At 35.5% G+C, this 20,777-nt stretch overlaps 1 protein-coding gene across 1 annotated transcript; it reads right to left on the bottom strand.

Moving 5' to 3' along the window:
* Nucleotides 1–538: 538 nt before the first annotated feature.
* LOC128228623 (ras GTPase-activating protein 1-like) lies at nucleotides 539–20,390 on the bottom strand. The gene is made up of 22 exons (XM_052940038.1): nucleotides 20,242–20,390; nucleotides 19,526–19,675; nucleotides 19,027–19,162; nucleotides 18,605–18,675; nucleotides 17,405–17,522; nucleotides 17,138–17,222; nucleotides 15,948–16,092; nucleotides 15,091–15,166; nucleotides 13,648–13,807; nucleotides 13,188–13,344; nucleotides 11,954–12,038; nucleotides 11,212–11,450; nucleotides 10,429–10,505; nucleotides 9,531–9,703; nucleotides 9,089–9,245; nucleotides 7,724–7,866; nucleotides 7,224–7,339; nucleotides 6,871–6,957; nucleotides 5,053–5,120; nucleotides 4,478–4,638; nucleotides 3,644–3,766; nucleotides 539–3,202 (listed from the first exon to the last, which is right to left on the bottom strand). Exons 1-22 carry the CDS (start codon nucleotides 20,388–20,390, stop codon nucleotides 3,125–3,127), a joined length of 2,754 nt encoding a protein of 917 aa, XP_052795998.1. The 3' UTR covers nucleotides 539–3,124.
* Between the last annotated feature and the right edge of the window lie 387 nt (nucleotides 20,391–20,777).

Here is a 20,777-nt window from a genome sequence, read left to right as displayed (position 1 = left end):
TATTTGCGAATATATATGCCACTTTTTCAGAAGATGGTCATAACAAATGTTGCAGTATTCGAGTTTCTTGATAAGTGTCATTTTGGGACTATAAAGAGCATACGGTGTACTATTTTCACTTTCATATCATCTACAAGTATGATCTAAAGTATATAATTATGAAAGAAAATAGAATTAAAACTAGTTCTATGCTAATATCCATCACCATTTATTACATGTGTACAGCAGTGCTCGCATTGTGGGGCTAATTTTGCAAAACAGTTACATTTTATCGCCTTATTTGATGCAAAATATGCGTATAATTTCACAACTCAGTGTCTCTACTACAGATTCAAGAAGGCGTTCCATAGGTCAACCACACTATTGCTGAACACATATTGTCATCATTTGTGTTAAATACCTCTTCCTAAAAAGTTTGTTCATGTGCCCTCATTTTGTATCATCAATCCGAATATCAGAAGTAAAACAAAGTTGGTGCAATTCAAGTCCACATACTGATCGAAGATAGATATAAAACCACCATACACTGCAACAAAAATAGTGTTTAATTGTTTTATTATAAATTTAATTAACATGTAAAATTTAGATAAAATGATAAATTATAAAGAAAACATTCAATAACTTTTACAAAACAATGTTAACAGGTTTAGCCCACATTCTAACATATACAATGTAGGCAAGCAAATTAATTACCGCACAAGCTAGGGAAGGTATAACTTAATTATTTTTAAATAATACATGTACTTCCAACAGTTACCATCTGCTTCACTTTAAAGCAAGTACCAACACTAAAATTAGGATCCATATTATGCGAAGTTGATATAAGCAGAGTTTAACTCCATTCAAAATAATAAACATGATAAAAATCTTTGGTAACAGGCCGACATGAAATAAAAACCTGTATTTAACAAAAAATAAAATGCTGACAAATTGTTAGAAAAAATGCAAACATAAATCATGTGTAGCTTCTACATGTATACAAAAATCATCTGTGGCCAGGATTACAAACAGTCTCCTGTCCAAATAAAAAAGTTAAAGATGCACTCTTATTCCCAAATAAGATATACCACAATTAATACAATTGTTTTAATATACGAAAAAGGATGAACAATGTCGAAAAACATGCTTCTTATAAAGAATATCGAGTTGAATTTGAAAGAAAGGTGCAGAAAACATGGTATATCTACCTTGTGAGACTAAAGTAGATCAAATAAATCTTTTAGCATTCGCCAATCATTTAATATTTTTGCATTTTCAGCTATTAAATACACAGTTATAATCTTGTTATCAAAATTTAATATTTTCCATAATGCATTATTTAGGAAGTAGTTAAAGGTTTATCACTCAAAATCTATGTTTGTTTTACATTTGCATGTATTGATTTGATATTGATAAGAGTAAGTCATTGAGAACTATAAATAGTAATGATTTCATCACTCAACTAGAAGGTAAGTAACAATGAAATGAAGATTTGCAGTTTTTTTGCTGGAGTCTGAAATCAGACTGGAGAGACTGTTCGTAATCATGGCCCCTTAGCAAACAGGCTCGGTTCCAAGCAATAACTAGTAACTTTTAGTGGTAAAAATCAAAATTATGCATCTAAAACACCAGTTCCAACTAGCACTATCAGATAATATTGGAGTGTTTGATTGTAATGTTACATAAAGACACCTTTGGTACGAGAAATAAGGCAAATGGAGATAATGAACACTTGGGTTGCATCCAATCAAGGAAACTTTCAACAACAAGACAAATTCAAGTATAATACTCAATAACATTTGAGACATCTTATTCTCATTGACTTTTATCCGATCAGTTACTTGAGATATGGTACACAGGGTACATCAAATCAGTTCAGTTTCCTCATACATTAAATGTACACAAACATGAACATCTGCTTGATTTCTGTTTGTAACTATTAAAACTTTTATATCGACAAAAACATTTGGCACTTCACGGTTTTCAGAAATGAGTCTTGCAGATTGATGCTATCAGATATAAAACAATGTATCCAATCCTCATCCTATGCATACACTACTTGATTAAGAGCAATAATTAACAAATATGACACTGGCAAACAGTACCCACCAGCACTGGCAGACAGTAACTTTCCAACACTGGAGGACAGTACCCACTAGCACTAGCACAGTACCCACCAACATTGGCAGACAGTACCCACCAGCACTGGCTGTCAATCTTTGGTAACAGGATACTGTCTGTCAGTGCTGGTGGATACTGTCTGTACCCACCAGCACTGACAGACAGTCTCCATTAACACTGACAGACAGTTCCCACCAGCACTGGCAGACAGTACCCACCAACACTGACAGACAGTACTCACCAACACTGGCAGAGTACCCTCCAGCATTGACAGACAGTACCCTCCAGCACTGACAGACAGTACCCACCAGCACTGGCAGAGTACCCACCAGCACTGGCAGACAGTACCCACCAGCACTGACAGAGAATACACACCAGCACTGGCAGAGAACCCAACATCACTGGCAGACAGTACCCACCAGCATTGGCAAACAGTACCCACCAGCACTGGCAGACAGAACCTACCAGCACTGGCAGAGTACTCACCAGCACTGACAGACAGTACCCACCAGCACTGGCAGACAGTACCCACCAGCACTGGCAGAGAATACCCACGAACAATAGCACCATCAACACAATACACAATGCAGAGGTAGCTCAAGTATCTGACAGTCCTGTTTATTTACAGAAAACTTATTTCCAGCATCATTGTGTATTCTTTATTTCTAGGCTTACAAAGTTTGCTTTCAAACAGGACAATCGTAGAGACAGGTTATAAACTGACACACAAGTTCATATGGCAGAGTAATGCTCACTTCATCATCACAAGAATGATTTTAAAATGCCCGTTACAACACTTCACACATAGCTGCCAAAGTGTTGTATCAAAAAGAAACTGAATGCTAAACTTTGATAGCAAGGGAAGACTGTCAGGAGAGTGCACAAGGGTGTGGACTGACCAGACCAATCGACAGGCACTGTAGTGGTCAGAGAGGAGAGATGTTGCAGTGGGCAGCCATCATGGGAGAGAGTTTGTACTCTGAGAGACACAGATGAACACAGGCTGTTTTCAGGGAGGAAAGTTTCAGGTATTCTCCCCCATGTATTGCTTCTTATGATTCGTGGCAATGTCTGTCACTGCGATCAGTTTCTTCACAGAATTCTGAAGAAAAACAAAATAACAAACATTTTAAATGGACAAAATTATTTCCCATGTTACATACCAGTCTCTGAACTATGCTTACATTAAGATATCAGAGTAATTGTTCCAACATTAGAACAGTCTTTATAATACTTTTAAAAAACTTTTATTTCTAACATTACTGCAAGGTAACCTTCTTAGAGGACAACGACTAGAATACCATAAATATTTCACAGATTAAATACAATTTACCAAGTTTTCCACCACGCCGTGCCCTGTTATTGATATGACGCTTACACTGATTACAACTGCCCTCAATAATTAACTACTTTGTTTCTAGAAAGACAGTACTGAATCCAAATTTATGTGCATTTATTTGTTTAGAGTCACCATGGGACACGTAAATACCTCCATTGGCTTAATGCAATACTGATATAGGTGTTTTGGCTTTTTGTCAATTACCTGTGAGTCGGAAAGTTTCCTGAGATCGTCGAGGTGTGTGGCACATAGCTGATGGATGGTGGCGAGGTCGCGAGCTATATCCCCCACGGCATTATCTTGGATTTCTACACAGTCAGTCCCTGTCTGAAACCAACAACTCCAACATTAGTATAAGGGCCGTATTCAAAATTTGGGCAATAAAAATAGAAACCAGAAAAAAATACAAGGTACAAACATGTTGACACTAAAAATACAATGTTTATTTTAGGACAGAAAGTTGTTCTACTAGTTGAGATTTAATTGTATTAAATTCAATTGTGGAAATTCATGACAATTCAAGGAAATTTTTTGACAATTCAAGGAATTTTTTTAAGTGATTTGTACAGAACAAATTCAGAAAGAGGTTTGTGGAATTTTCAAGAAGAAAAATTGGAATTGGTGGGAAGATAAATTGGCAACATAATGTTGTTTGACCTTTTTCCTACATTGGCTAACTCACAAAAACTCAATTTTATTTAGAGTAAGTTTACTCATCGACGCCAATCATGAACGTAATAAGAATATAACTGGAGTCCAGGTTAACTTATATAAAGAATAAAGTAAACTTGCAAACAAAGAAAAAAACTAATGTATTTAAGAGTTTAATCCATGGCCCAGCTAAGCCGTTGCATGATAATTGGCCCTTGTGTAAATAATAAAAGAGCTCCCATCTTCAAAAACCAATATAACAGCCCGAGTGACTTGCCACACATGTTCTTAATATCATAGTGAAAATGTGTAGCAAGTCCTTAATGGTTTACAATAATGGCTAACATTTAAGTCACCATAATACCACCACAGTTAAGCTGCACATACTGAGAGGGTATGGAGAAAGTCGACCATGCGTTGTTTGTTTGACTTGATGAAAACATTAGCCTTGGCCATAAACTGTTCCTTGCTCTCCACGAGGTTGGCCAGGTTCTGCAGCGCCTTGGCTATCAACTTCAACGCCCGAGCCGACGTCTCTGATGGGGTTTCTGTTGATACAGAACACAAAGCGCCAACTGTTACATATACTCTAACAGTCCAGCATAAGTATCATATGTATACAACTCACATCCAATCTGAATGAATATATTCAGGATGCGAGATCCTTCACAGTAACTAAATACATCTGAAGGATTGATCAAGACAGTTGTTCACTGACAGCAATGCTTTTTGCATCATTTGTCAATGCCCATAAGCAATAACTTTTCATATTATATTTCATTTTTTTCTCAAAATATAATATTAAGTCATAACTCACATATTACACCAAATGTTTTAATGAAATGAACATAATGGATATTGGTAATAAAGCATGTCATTGAAAGCTGATGCAGTCATTCTTCTGAAGTTTGATTTCCACATTATCATTTGTGCATTTTAATAGTTGTAATTTTGCACTTTACCTGTTATCAAGTTGAAGGACTTTGGGTGAATAATGGCAGGACAAAGTAACCGAAGAAAGACAAATCCACTGAAAAATAATAGTTTAAAAATCACTCCAATATCTATCTAGTACCTGCTGGGTTTTAACAGAGGTTTTGTTTTACACAGATTTTATATTGCAATAACCAAGAAGAAACAAGAGATGTTTGTCAAACAGTATGCCTCCCCTGAGCGCCATGTTGTCAGGATTATTTGGACAATTGAATGAAAGATGCATGGACCTCTAAGTCAAGTTTTAGGGCCATGAGTGCAGACAGTGTCAAGTTATCACACAGACAAGCTTTTTGCGTTCAAGTTCACTATGACCTTGACCTTTGACCCCTAAAATCAATAGGGGTCATCTACAGGTCAGGCCCAACTCCCTAGTCGAGTTTGATGATCATAGGTCCAGGCTTTCAGGGATGTGATTGACCTGGCAGCTGGAGTGCTGAAACCATTTCGGCCATGGATTCTTGGGGCACTTTTAGGGTCAAAAGCACACTGCCGTAGAAGAAAAACTGGCTTTTTAGAAGCTCTTTTGAGGGTTTTTCTGACTTTAAATTTGAAGAAAACTGGGATAACAACTCTAACAACCAAAAGCACACTAGTATCTTTTTAAATAAGCTAAAAAAAATAAAAAAAATTTTTTTTTTTTTTTTTTTGGGGGGGGGAGGGCCCTGGGGCCATTAGATCCGCGGAATTCCGTGAATCCGCGGACAAATCACATCCCTGGCTTTAAGAGAAGCTTTGTTAACTTTTTTGTGTTAAAGATCACTCACTGACCTTGACCTTTGACCCGAAGAAACCCAAAATCAACAGGGGTCATCTACTGGTCAGGCCTAACCTTCATGTCAAGTTTGATGACCAAAGGTCCAGGAATTGTCGAGTTTGCCTTCAAGGTCACTGTGACCTTGACCTGATAACCCCCAAAATCAATAGGGGTCATTTACTGGTCAGACCAAACCTCCAAGACAAGTTTGAGGGCCATTGGTGAAGGCATTGTCGAGTTATCACACGGACAACTTCTTATCATTCAAGGTCAATGTGACCTTGACCTTTTGGCCAGATGAACCCCAAAATCAATAGGGGTCATCTACTGGTCAGACCCAACCTCCAAGTCAAGATTGAGGGCCATGGGTGCAGGCATTGTCAAATTAACAATCAGACAACCTTTTAGCATTCAAGGTCACTGTGACCTTGACCTGATGACCCTTAAATCAATAGGGGTCATCTACTGGTCAGGCCCAGCCTCCATGTCAAGTTTGATGACCATAGGTCTAGGCATTGGTGATTAATCACTCAGACAAGCTTTAAAATCCTTTTAACATTTAAGGTCACTGTGACCTTTGACCCGATGACCCCTAAAATCATTAGGGGTCTTCTACTGGTCAGGCCCTATCTTTATTTTAAGTTTGATGACCATACGTCAAGGAATTGTTGAGTTATCACTCGGACAAGCTTTGGTCTACCGACGGACCGACCAACCAATATGTGCAAAGCAATATACCCCTCTTCTTCGAAGGGGGGGCATAAAAATCCAAATGGCTAAATATCAAGGAACCCCAATATGAATATTAAATTTCATCAACAATCATAAATAACAATTTTGAAAATAATAAGGAAATGGCATAGTGTACAATTAATGAAAGCAGTCAAATCTAGGGAACAGATTTATATGTAAACGAAAATTAGCACAATTCTTTTGGATGAATAAAATACTTGCATGAAATTATGACAATTAAATGAACAGTTTGGTAATTGAAAGACATAAATATTAATCACGTTTTTAAAGTAATTACCTTACAACTCTAGTCTTCACACTTTCGTCCTCCGGCCATTTGGCGGAGACAGTTCTTTGTAGACTTCCAAAAATATAACGCAATACTCTACAAAGCCAAAAATCATTCCAATTTGAATTGTACAATACCATGCAAAATAAAATTAATGCCATATATTATAATTATTATGTAACAATATCTAATTTTTTCTAAACATGTTTCCTACCAGACAAAGCATTTAGATTAATTAAACACAAATAATAAATTGAAAGGTATTTTTAAAAAACAATGACTTGTAGTATTTCATTGCCTGTTTAAATGTTCACATGCCATTAAATGTGTTACATAGTATTGAAGAATTGCAAATGTCCCACCTGGGGCATTTGTCAGCGGACTTGAAGATGGAGTCCACCATGTCCCTGAGGAACTCGAGAAAGTGATCGCTGTTACTCTGTAGCTCTGACTGGTTCTCCAAATACTGAGGGTTCAGCTGAAATAAAAGAGCAATGAAATAAATGGCCTGTTGTAAGGAAATTCTTAAATGTATATTTAAGTTATGTATAATGAGTTATGCTGCATGTAAATGTTGTAACATATGGTGTCTAAGTTCAGTCAACGTTATAAATTTGATTAACCAGTGCTTAAAAAATGCCTGAAAAGAACTGTAAAGACATGAAAACATTGAAGTTGACAACTGTCTGTTTTGATAAAAAGGTTGCAATGTCTATGTCTCAGCCACATACAAAAGAATAAGATATTAAATCATCCAAGATTTCAAAACGTGAGATCCATTTCCTAAAGATAACCATGCAGAGTTCTAAAAAAAGAATGTACAAGTATCAACATTTGATAAGATGACCAGCAGCACCATTACCTCACAGCTTTGCTTGCTATCACAGATGCGACAGACAGGGCCCTTCACGGCAGAGTGCACAAACTCTGTACACACCATCTTCATGTACTGGTCCATCAAAGTCGTGGCCAGAGTGGAACTCCGGAACAATGTTGAAACCACATCTGCACGAAATAGGTAAGCCTTCATTGTGTATTCAACTCATTTGCATGAGAACAACATATCTTGTACCAGAGGTCTAGGGAACAATTCGGCAACTTAAAACCATTAAGAAATACAAATGTGTATTCAAGTGTTTATTGCTTAACTACATATCCTCAATAATTGTACAGAAACATAATGCTACAAATATAGAATAGTGGCAAACAACACTGTAATATTTAAACTTCAATGCAGTCAATGTCAATGCAGTCAGACAGACGGACATCTCCGGTATATTTCCATTTTGACTGACCAAACTTTTTTTTGGTTGGTCACAATGTCCGGTGAAAAATTTCAGTCATGATGTACACCGTTTAATTTTCGGAAAATTTACTTTCAGTTTCTTAATAAATGTTCAGTGTTATTTTTAACTATATTGTCATGATTATTCAGCATGTAAATCCATGTATCACTATTTGTAAAAGCCGAAAAATACACACAAAGTTCCGATTTCAGCTCGTACTTTTATATTTATTAATAGACGGAATATTACGGAAATGTTGGGAAATTTCAAAATTCCCTTTGTATTTTTAGGCGAAGTGGTTCCCGGCAATCATGTTAATTTAAATATAATGACAATTATACTGATCTGACAGTCTTTCCGCTCTGTTTAACATTGTAAATAAGAAGAACTCTTCTTTTGTTTTTTCATAAATGTTGTGTCTTGAGTTGACTTGAAGAACTATTAGTTATATTTTATAAACATAAAGTATTTTTAATTTAAAGATGAATTAAAAATGTTAGATATCGCTATACCATGGTTTGAAATAGAACGAGTTGTTTGGTAGGCAAGGTAGGAAAAAAATGATGACTTAAAGATCCCAAATAATGATTTTTTGGTCCTTATGTTTAGCTTCCTTATTTATTTTACAACAGTAGGACACTTCTCACCCAGAAAATCTAACATGTTATAGTGGGAAATAACTAAACTTGTTTAAATAAGGGGCTTAAAATCAAGATTTAGGCTTATGTTACTGAATACTGTTAGAAACATTTCGACAGGTGAAAATTTGTTGGTACAGGTTAACTTATAGTGTTTACCTGTCGCAATGTCCTGTGAAGAAGAAAAAGTTTTAGCGATGTCTGCAATGTTTCAAAGGAATTGACACAAAATTATTTTTGAAATACCGGTGGATTTTCATATATGTTTTTTTTTGAAATTTCAACAAAATTGGTAAACATTACCTTCTTTCGCAATGTAGTAGTCGTTGATGTTTTTAAGTAGCACTTTAACTTGTCTCTCATTCCTGAATAAGTTAAGGAGAGCCTTGGCCAGAGACACTCGATCACTGCCACAAACATCGGCCAGAGTCAGGATATTACCAAAGTCATTCAGGATCAACTGGAAAACACACAGAATGATGTATTATTAACCAAATACCAATCTACAAAGCTGAATATATCTCTTCTGGATACGAAAGCAAAACATTAAACAAGTTGACCACCTCTGGGTGCTGGACAGGCATCCAATCTAGATTTTTTCTCACTGTAAATCTGTATGGAAGTAACAAATCATCAATTTTAACAACATTCCAGTATATACAACAGCTTGCTTTTGGTTAACATAGAGTAGACAACTTAATGTAAGAAGTGATATCATTTGTGCTCACAAAGTTGTATGACTTACATCCTTAAGGCTTGTGTATTGTTCCACGGGCATGATAACCTGGTGTATGTATCTGGAGCGCAGACGTATGGACCCCATGTCGACCCGGACTGCGGGGGAATAAGGAGTTAACGTGTACCACTTGTCCACCAGCTCCCCATTGTCAAACTCCTGCAGGGGGATTGTCACATTCGCTACAACCACACAAATGGAACCGTTAATAGGGTGTTTTGATGATGTCATTTATTTCCCTAGGGGTGGGTCAAACACAATCAAGCAATCAAACACTGATCTGTCATATTGAAACCTATTGCATGAAGCATGCTGATGCAAATCAATTTGTAGGCAATTTTGAATCTTAACTTACATTTCAATTTTTTGACAAATACACCATTACTTAAACATATACTTTTTTTCCAAAGGTGAAAATCAATTCCCAATTGCATGGTTTGAAGGGAAAATGTTTTCCATAACAACTGTTGTATGAAAAATTATTTATTCTGAAAGAAACAAGCTCATCACATTCTTATAGCTTTTCTGTCTATTTTTTTTTTTTATCATTCTTGATCACTTTTAGGCAAAACTGAAATTTCCAATCAATTACCGGTAAGTCAAAATTATGCATTTTTTCCCAGTTTGAAAGGCCCCAGTGCTATTCCCAAAATGGTGAGAAAAAACACTGGCATACATCTGTATAACCTAAACGCATAAGAAAAATATATATAAATGGCATTATCACAATTATGTAATTTATTGCAAGTTTGTTTTGAACCAAGAAAAGTTGTGTGCATCACACTTAAACACTTCATGATACATTTATATTTATAAATTACAAAGGAAATGAATGAGAACCAGACCCTATCAATGAAACTGTTTGTACTTGAAAACAAGTGCCATATTTCCCTATAGTGACACATACCTACTTCTGTATCCTTTGAACGCTTACTGTGGTTGAATATCTTGGCAGCAATGAAATTCACATCACCGGGAATATCACTACAAGTAAGAATACAAAATAATTACTCATTATTGAACATCAAAAGGTTTTAAATGAGCACTTATATACTATAAGGTTATTGCTGACTGTCAAACTCTAAAGAATGGAATAGAAACTAACCATTCAATAAGTATAACAAACATACCATGTCAACTATACTATAGTATCCTTCATAGGAAAGAGTGGTGTAGACAGCAAATAAAATCTCAAGGATTCATGCAAAAGCCAGTCACAAGATTAACAATGTTAATGGCTAGGTTGCATGCCTGAGGGTTGTATTCAAATTCAATTCAAATTGCAAAAAAAAATACATAAAAACATGTAAAATAGGCACACTTTTGAAGCTAACTTTTCACAAGAGTGATTTATTTAGAGTTATTTTCACTGTCAAATTTTGGCTGTTTCCCAAAGCCAAGGAAACATTTCCACAAAAACTCCTTTTTTCCACCAAAGTTAAAAAAAAGAAGAAAGTGCCACTCCGAAAAGGGCACTTATGTTCTGAAGTAGGGCAGGGCATGTGGGGAAGGGCAAAATACATTCAGCAGTAACAGAAAATTATATTAGTTATAAGATAAATAAACGATGCCCTTATTTTCCCAATTTCGAGATTTTAAGGTTTATTTGTTCCAATTTTTTTTTTTACAAAGAAATCTTATTTAAACCCTGAATCACTGTACACATTGTAGTACAGCCTCGATCACTTACTCTAGGGTAAAGGTCTCTCCCCAGAAGATGTTGTTTAAATCAACGTGTTCAGTGCGGCAGACCTTCACATTGTTGAGCGTGATGACGCAATAGGGGTGAGAGAGGTGTTTGGGGGGCAGCTTGCGACTTTCGATCACCTCAACAGTAAGGCTGCGTAGCTCCTTGAGGACGGTGGAGCGTTTCTGGATCCGCGTCATCTGGGTATTCACACAGTGCTCTTTCAGGGTGTTGATCCAGCTCTGTAACAATGGGAAATCGTGTACGAAGTATTATTTTTGATTTGCTTACTATTTCTTGAATGTTGATAAAAAGTTGCGCAAAAACATTTACACCAAACACTAAAAATAACAAAGCTTTACTGCTTCTGATGCTATCATAAGTATTGGGTTTTTTCGAATTACATTTAAACGTTCAAAACAAAGGAAGATGCACAAAAGAAAGGTAATAATTTTAATACATTATAATATTAAACTCACTTGACTTTAATAATCAAAACAAACAAGAAACATTTTTGAGTACAAACAGAAAAATACTAGCATTTATAATGTGGTTTTCAATGAATAGCTACGTAGCCACGAAATCCCCTGTTAAAAAACACAAATATATCACTAATAGTTTATAACTGTTATCAATGTTTTGTACCTTTAACATGGAACATTAAATACGGAACTATAACTGTTCAGACACGTTGAATTTTAAAAACTTTACTCCAAGATGTTCCAATAGTTTTGAGACTACATACTGTGCCCATGTCAGTGTTTTCTGCACACAAGTAGTATATCTGGTAGTGCTGCAATGCATTGGTGACTAGTTGGAAACAGTTGGGCCTGTAAAACAAACAAGGATTGAGCTACACTTCAAGGCTACATTGGATCTGTATTTCTGTATTGTACATGTATTTAGGTCATCCTTATTCGTAACTTGTTTTCAGTGACATAAGGTCTGCATGAAAGACTTTATATCTTCATTCTTTGTTTAAAGGAAATGATTTAAGGAAAATACTGATAGTAAACACATTAAACAATAAAAAGTTTGTGGTAGCGACATTTACTCTTGTGATCATAATAACATGCGATATCCTTCGACCTTGTCAATTTCATTAATATTTGACACAGATATAGATTGCTGGGTACACCTGCTAAGATATTCATGATCTAGTTTGAAAACCTGATTAAACAGCAAAGTCAATAAACAAAGTGAAATAGTGGCCTGAATGGCCTTCAAAGTAGAGCCCTGTGTTTACTATTAATATATGCTAACTATTTACTTTCTTAGTTCTGAATAAACACAAAATTATTGTGTGAATCAAACGTTGTTGCAGGTTAATTTAAAAAACTATTTTTTATTGAAATCTGGTACTCTCCAACACAATGTTCAACTCCACATTGTCTCAACCTGTGTCCTCTAGGGTGGGGCCATTTTCCACCACAGGGACATAATTTGAACAATCTTGGTAGTGGACCACTACATTAGGCTGCATACAAAATATTAAGGGTCTGGGCCTTGCCGCTTCAGAAAAGAAGATTTCAAAGATTTTACTATGTAAGTATAGAGAAAACTTGTGAGCCCTGGTTAGGGTCCACCTTTGACCACAGGTATATAATTTGAACAATCTTGGTAAAGGACTACTGCATGAGGCTGCATACCAACTATCAAGGGTCTAGGGCTAGTGGTTACAGAGATGTTATAGCAAATACTTTTACTATATAAGTATACAGTAAGCTTGTGACCCCTTGGGAAGGGCTTCTTTTGGCCAAAGGGACATAATTTAAACTTTGGTAAAGGATCACTACCTGAGGCTGCAAACCGAATATCATGTGTCTGGGCTGTGGGTTTTTAGAGGTCTGTAAAGTTTCAAATGTTGACAACGGACGACAAACCACAAACAAGACATTGGACGATCACAGTAACTCACCTTGAGCACTTTGTGCTCAGGTGAGCTAACATTGGTCAGCCACAGGGTTATACAAACCGACCTGCCAAAGAAGCTGTCATCCACAGGGTAAAGCTCGCTGTAGTTAAGATCTATCAAGCCTTTCAACTTTGAGCGCTTCTCATTCTCAAAGAAGCACAGTTCCCTACTGCTGCCATTTAAGATAAAGAAATAGCTCTTCCACTTTTTCGTTTTGTTGCCTGAAATGCATTAAGATTAATAAAAAATACACTATTAGTATATAGTGTAAGCATTTAAAATATCAGCCGATCACAAGTACATCCCATGAGAATTTTGACGAACTATCACAGAATATCAGCTTTAATAATGAAATGAAGTCAAAATTTATCATTATTTAAAAAACAATCAATAAAAATCAGTCAATTCACAATTCATAATATTGATGAATTTCTGATGATCATACGAAAACTCTAAATACTCCCTAATACTTTTATCTGCAAACTACATGAACAGTATATACATTGTAAGCCAAATTAACCTACTTTTCTTCTGGAGGTAGCCTGTACGCTCTATGCGGTCACTGCGGCCCATGAGCCTGTGTGGCCCCGTGGAGCTGCGTATGAAGGCATAGATATCCTCTGCAGAACTCTTGTGTTCCAGCTTAGCCAGCAGAGGAACCTTTTCCGGTAAATCTTTACTGTCCTGAGGAGGAAAATTGTATATGGGAGATATAATCACAATTTTTATGTCTTTTTTGATTGGAAATACATAATCCACTGTCATACTATTGCACTATCAATAAACAGTGTGCGCTACAGAATCCAGGGTTCCTACTGGCCATCACTTTGTAGCCATTTGTGACAATTTTTCAAATTGGCGATAATGATATTTTCATAATATTTACTTTAAATGACGCAAGCAGCGCACTAAGTGACCTTCATGATAATAGGTTCAGTCCCTGCAGAAATCAAGCCAGCCGCTGTTTTGACATATATCAGATAAATATGGCACAGCTGGGTAATTCATTCGAAAATTTAAGGCTATCGCAGATTAACAATGAAATGATCATGTACTTTTGAATCTTGTACTTACATATTTACCAATATATTTTGTCAATAAAGAATGAATATGTTATTTTATGACAATGAGCATGTGCTATTTATGTTATTGCAACAATGTGCTAATTATAATATAATAACAGGAATGTGATTTGTCCACGGATTTTCACGGATCCAATGGCAGGGTAAAAGATAAGGTGCATATCTGTGTAGCTGATAAATATACAATTAAGATCTGTGAAAAAACAATTATTTTAAAATTGTAGAGTGACAGAAAGCAATTGGAATAATGTGTCATGCGTTAACTTTGAAATAATCATGTATTGATAAGCAAAACTCTTTTTTCGAGGAGTTGTTCACAGTTTGTCAGAGAGGCCTGACTGGTTATTCAATTTTCTTTTAATATCCAAAAAATAGACACAGTGTCTTTAATCTACTTTCTGAACTAATGTTACATAGCATTAACTAGTCAAATTTCTCGTTTCTGCTTTCAAAATGGCTATGAGAGGTAGGTCCTCCTTAGTAGCACACTGTTCAATACAAAAAACATTGTTCTAGTACTTTGGATGGGGTTATAACTGCGGTCTGCAAGCCAAACAAACATGATGCATATTTGAACACCACTGTGCAGTTAGTTTAAGCAATTGCTCCTAAGTTGATGGAGCAACCATTCGCTTGTTCCTCAATTTAAATTCTGATTACCGAATAAAGTGTAAAGTTGATGAGAAAATACCCAATTGACCAAACTTCTTTGGGAGTCCCTCCCAAAAAGAGACACTCCACAAAAAAGAGGCATGAAATTTTCCAAACCAAGGGGAACCCTGGAATCATGGACTTTGCTGCTACGTTTAGCCCAGCTAATCTCGCAAGCTTGCTTGTTCTAGTGAATAGTCATTTATTTGGAGATTTTACTGAGTGACAACTCACCCTGCACACAGCAGTAGACAGGGTATGACCCTCAACTATCTCCTCCTGTTTATATCGTCTTATGATCGAGTCCATACTGAAAATGAACATTAGAATATCTACAATCATCAATGTACTATGCGGTAAACTTAAGATTGTCAACTGAAACAAGTCTCAAACAGGTCATGGGAACAGTGGGTTTTTGATAGGAAGTTTAAGTTATTGACACTAATAGGTTTTAAAGTTTGATATCTATTTTTGTTTTACTTTTATTGCATAACTGTAAACACAAACTTTCATTAATGTTACTAAATGAGTCATGAATCAATTTATGGGATTTATGTGTCAACATCCTCTTGCGTGTCTGATCTGTGTCCACTTCAATCACTCTGACAGTGATCCAACAAGCATTTGATTGAAAAATATATGAAAAAATTGCTAGAAAGTTGATTTATGGTCATAAATTAATTCAAATGCATAAAAATATTGTCATAAAGAAGATCAAAGAATGAAACTATAAATTATTTCTCTGCTCATATTGAACATTCTTCAGAATGAAAAAACACATTTTAATAACAAAAATTTAATGGTTGTACATCAAACTTTTGTATTTGTTAATGTGGAAAACATTTGGGACTATTGAACCAAACAAACAATTTCATTGTCAGTTGATACTTCTACTCTAAAAGATTTTTTCTCTATCATTGGCAAACACATCAAATATGATTTCTGTTTTAAAATCCAGATCCTGACTGCAAGCCAAAAAATTTTGGCCAAAGTCTGACCAAAAACAACTAGGACAGTAGCATGACACATACTGAGGCCATTGCCATGACTTAGTTGTCTTGTGAGTATGTCATAAACTTAAAACAACCTACTCATCAAAGTATCTTCCTCCCATGAGGAGTTGCCTGCCCACTTTCTCTATCTTGAACCTCTGTACAACCTGCTTGCAGAGGAAGAACAGTGTGTAATGGCCCGGTGAGTTGTCACTGGGACGCACAAGGAAACTGTTGGGACCAGCTGGAGTGGTAAAATGTTAATCTTGAAACAGGTGAATGTCATAGTAAATCTTCACAATTCTTTTTAACATGTCATAGTAAATCTTCACAATTCTTTTTAACAACAGTAAAACATCAGTTACTAAGATATATTTCATATTATGACCTATTTTTTTTACCAATCATTGGCCCTGTTTATGTATTGCGTTGAGGAATTTGCTCATACGTTCAAAAGCTGTCATATACTAAATATGAACATGTGAAAGAAAAACGAAACAGTGAATGAATAGCAATGTTATTTTTACAAAAAACAACAAATATTCTTAACAAGCAACATTGGAATATGACATGGCATGTTATGGCTTAAGTGAGATTTTAATTTCGCGGAACTCTTTGGCCATCGGCAAAGCAAATTGACAAGAAGGAATTATTTTCAGATATTATGATATACCACCATTTTGGAACAGTTTAATTTAGATATTAATTACCCTGTCCGACCTAGTTACATTTTACAATTAAATTCTCATCTTTTACATCTCACCATTATCTTCTCAAATGCCCTTATCAGCTAAAATCGGTCATGCATAATCTGTGATCATTCTTTTTCACACCTATTCATTTTACTTTCATCTGTCGTTGCAATTTTTATAACTTGCAAACTATTGCACCTGTCAATTGTTTATTTTGGAACAAGCTTTCGGGAAATGTTTGAAACTTTGACCTTGAGGTAATCATAAGCTTTTGTGTATGATATTTTTTGTATTTAGGACCAGCAATGGTGCTAAAGTGCTCCACTTATTTAGGTTTAAATCTATTGTTAGTATATTTAATATGAAAATAGAAGCAATAAAGGTCAGGACTTAGTCTCAATAATGACCAGTACGCAGTTCTCAAGAAATCACCTGCTCGAGGAACCGCAGTTTTGCTGTATTATGATACACAGTCACATACATAGTACCAGATGAAAACATGAAATTATTACAATACAAGAAATATACTTGCATTCTGAACACAATTGGTAGACTTTGTTACCATGTACATTTTTGTGTCAGAATTTCACACAGTACCTTGTCTAAGTTTGTCAACAGCGTCATCTTTGGTAATTTTAGGATGGAAGTAGGGCAAGCTTTCCACTGGGTCTATATTCCCGTTCTGCAAAGAAGTGGTGGAGAAAAATGGATAAAAGCCTACATGTCAAAAGTCAAAAATAAGTGTTTCAAGTAATTATTCCTTTTGAAATAGGACTTCCAAGATATAACAGATATTAAGTGTTTAAGAGAGCTGTTTAGATGTATTAGGTAATATGTTCTGTCTGGAGGTAGCACAAGACATACCAGATCTTCTACGAGCTCCTCATACACCTGCCCCTCCTCACCCGTTCGCTGATTACACATCCACAGCCAACCATCACCCATCTCGTTGTTAACAACGAAGATGTCACCCTTCTCAAAGCTGAAACATATATCATGTATATTGTTAAGACAATTCCACTCTGGGGATTTAATATATGAAAAAGAAGAGCAGAATTTCAAATCATCTCCAAAAATATGAAATAAACTTTGAGCACTGTAATTTAACTTTAGAACTGATATTGTACACCCTATGTTGATGACAATGACATCTGGCAGCATAATGAATCATCAGATGGTTAATATATTTAGATATTTTAAGGGATGGCAACGAGTAGGAAAAACTGTACTGAGGTACTCAAATATCATCAGATCAAGAACTCTGGTACTCAGAAAAACTTAAATTGGTTTTCGGAAGAGGCATACATGATCATGTACTCTTTACATGGGTTAATGTTATAATGGCTATTTCCATGTCTTTCATCTTTAAATAGGTGTGTAATTATGTACTTAGAAAAATATATTAAAATAAAATGTTGTTTCATTTTTTAATGTGTGGTCTGTCCGTTTTATTTCATTCTATATATAAAGATATCCCACTTCAAATATAGCTCATGCCAAATAAAATTAAATGATATACATGTAAAAACATATCACGTCGTAAAACAAAGACATGAGAAACACTCAAATGATAATAAACTGAAAAAAAATCAGGGGCTGTTTTCACTTTCCTCTTGAGAATGAGTTTTAATCCCAGATTAAAAAAAAGGAATTCTAAAATTTTATTTAACATCTTTAATATAGAACTACCCCTATTAGTCTAAAACTCTCCAATTTGTTATAATAATGTACTGCTATCAAAACTTAGCTAATTGGCATCAGTTCAAATTACAAATTTGGGCCCTTAGATAACAGTTTGAATAATCTCACAACAACTGTCATTAGATCTGATATTGTGCCAATCATGACCCTAGCGGGGATAATAGGGACCGTACATTGTGTTTTCTTGGCAACATGCCAGTACTGTTACAGCATCTGTATATTGTGCATTTAGCGAAATTTAAAACAACACTGTTTTTTTGGAGTTCTCAAATAGTTCATTAGTATTGGAGTACTCAGGTGATTGATCAAGTACTCGTTGGGTAGTTGTAGCCATCCCTAGTAATTTAACAAAGTTTGTTTTACCTCAGTTCATCAGTCTCCTGCATTTTGCAGTAGGGGAAGATGGCTATCACTTTCCTTCTATCATCTACTGGCTGCAAAAACATAAATTGTGTTATAAAATTTCACTTTTCTATAATTGTTAAAATTTTAACACTCATTTTGAAAAAAGGCAATTAGTCAAATTATTTAGTTATGTGTACTTATTAAAGAAATAATGATACTGCATTAATGATTTAGTCAGTGGTCAAAATTAACACAAGCCTGCAAGCCCTGCACTGGTAAAATGTTATCGGGCTTGCTGAAATACTGAATTTTATATTGCCTGGCTTGTTCAAAAATTTGATGCCAAGCAATTCTATAAGAAATCAGGCTTGCTCAAAGTCTAATTTTGATGACTGCTTAGTTGGAATGCCCAATTATATCAAAACACATTGATATATTACCTCAGGTGGAGGCACTGGACTGATCAGCTGCTCTCCCTTGAGGAGATATGAGACAGTTGTGTAATAGCCAATCAAGTCTGACAGAGTGTCAAACTGACGACCACCAATGTAGTAATCACCTGTCATGGCTGTAATTCTGTAAAAGAAGTCCCAATACATATTAAGGTCTGTAACAAGAATATGACATTTTCATATACTTTCATGCATTCTATGTCTTATACATGTAAAAGCATTTTTGTGTTGTTTTTTTAACTCACAGGTAAACTCTTCATAGTGTTTTTATATATACATACATTTTTTATGTAGCTTAAATGGCAATTGCACCCCTCAAACCTTCTTTGACTGCAATCTACCATGTCACTACTGTATCTTTCTATTTAACACAATATTGAAATCTGCAAAATAAATATAATCACCTTTCTTCCTCTTGGCAATAGAACATATTCTGTTTCATTTAAATAACAAACAAACAATAACTAATGAATTCACATTAAGATACCTGAAATGATTTATTCCTGTTTTCCCATAGTAGGAGAGCACATAAGATCCTGGTTTGCTTTCACTCTCCCGGATCAGATAGTCTCCAGGAGTGGCCCGCTCTTTCAGCCTAATCTCAGCAGTGTGCCGATCAAGCCTACCATGATACCACCTGTTTTCGAAAGAATATCAAGTTCATTTATGTTTGCAAACAAAATATATAAATATGTTTATTTAAAAATCAAGGAGAGCACCACTTCTTCTGCAATATTCTTTATAATTTGCAAAAAATATAGTTATATACCTAGTCAATTTACATAATTTTTACCTGATATTGGACAGAAAACAGCAAAAAGGCCATTGAAATTCCACGCAATAATAATCGGAATTGCATTGAACCAACATTTCATTCATTGAGCTAGACAGTAGAACCTGCACAGCCTTTGCCCTTGGCATTTCCCATTCATAAAATGATGAATCCCATCCTTCATATTTCCATTCATAAAACTAGATCAATGATTCTATAAAAATGTCCTTAACGACTTCAATCTGTCATCAATCAGATCACTAACATTCTTGACTTTGGTTTGCACATACACACTTTCTTCAACTCTCATTTTAATAAATAAAAGACTTGCATCCTGAAGATCTGACGTGAAATATAGAAATGGGATTGGTCGCTTTCCGGAGATGATCAAACGTGGGTAATTATCTGTCAAACTTTAATGAAAGACGTACTCATTTTCAGGTGGAGCATTTAGGGCTGGAACAATCTGAATCTCTAGATTTTCTGATGCAGGATCTTCTTCGTCGACATTTTCGCCTGCGCCGCATTCCTCGGAATTTTCCCCAGGTGCTCCTTGGTCGGCCTTGTTGTTGTCGGCCATTTTTCTTCAATGAAATTGAGGTCATCGAATTTGAGCGTTTTGATTGGTCGTTTTTTTTTCGCGGGAGCCCCTAAAATGCGGAACGAGTTTGTAAAGTTCAATAAACATATTTGGCCCTCCAGATGTGGACAATGTTCAGGCGCGTCGGAAGCTTGTTAACATTAAGGACGCGGATAAGTGCTTACAGTTTTATTTTTTGTAAAAATACGTACCTTTCATTATAAAACTATCTCTTTAAGAGGCAAATGGCGAGGTTCATGTACAAGATACAGTAGTCTTTATCTAAAGTCAGGTAGATAGATTTATTCTCCCACCTCAGATAAGTAGATCCAATAATTTAACCATGCTAGATATTCTTATCTTGCCCACGGGCGAAGATAAAATGCC

This window comes from Mya arenaria, chromosome 3, assembly GCF_026914265.1.
Source record: "Mya arenaria isolate MELC-2E11 chromosome 3, ASM2691426v1".
NCBI lineage: Eukaryota > Metazoa > Mollusca > Bivalvia > Myida > Myidae > Mya > Mya arenaria.
This window is presented reverse-complemented; position numbering and strand designations above follow the sequence as displayed.

Coding starts and splice junctions, on each gene's coding strand:
- LOC128228623 (XM_052940038.1), bottom strand. CDS start 20,390: ATGGCCGACAACAACAAGGCCGACCAAGGAGCACCTGGGGAAAATTCC. Junction 7,867..9,088: donor CTACTACATTGCGAAAGAAG/GTAATGTTTACC, acceptor TATTTCGTGCAG/ATGTGGTTTCAACATTGTTC. Junction 4,639..5,052: donor GTCCTTCAACTTGATAACAG/GTAAAGTGCAAA, acceptor CTGTATCAACAG/AAACCCCATCAGAGACGTCG.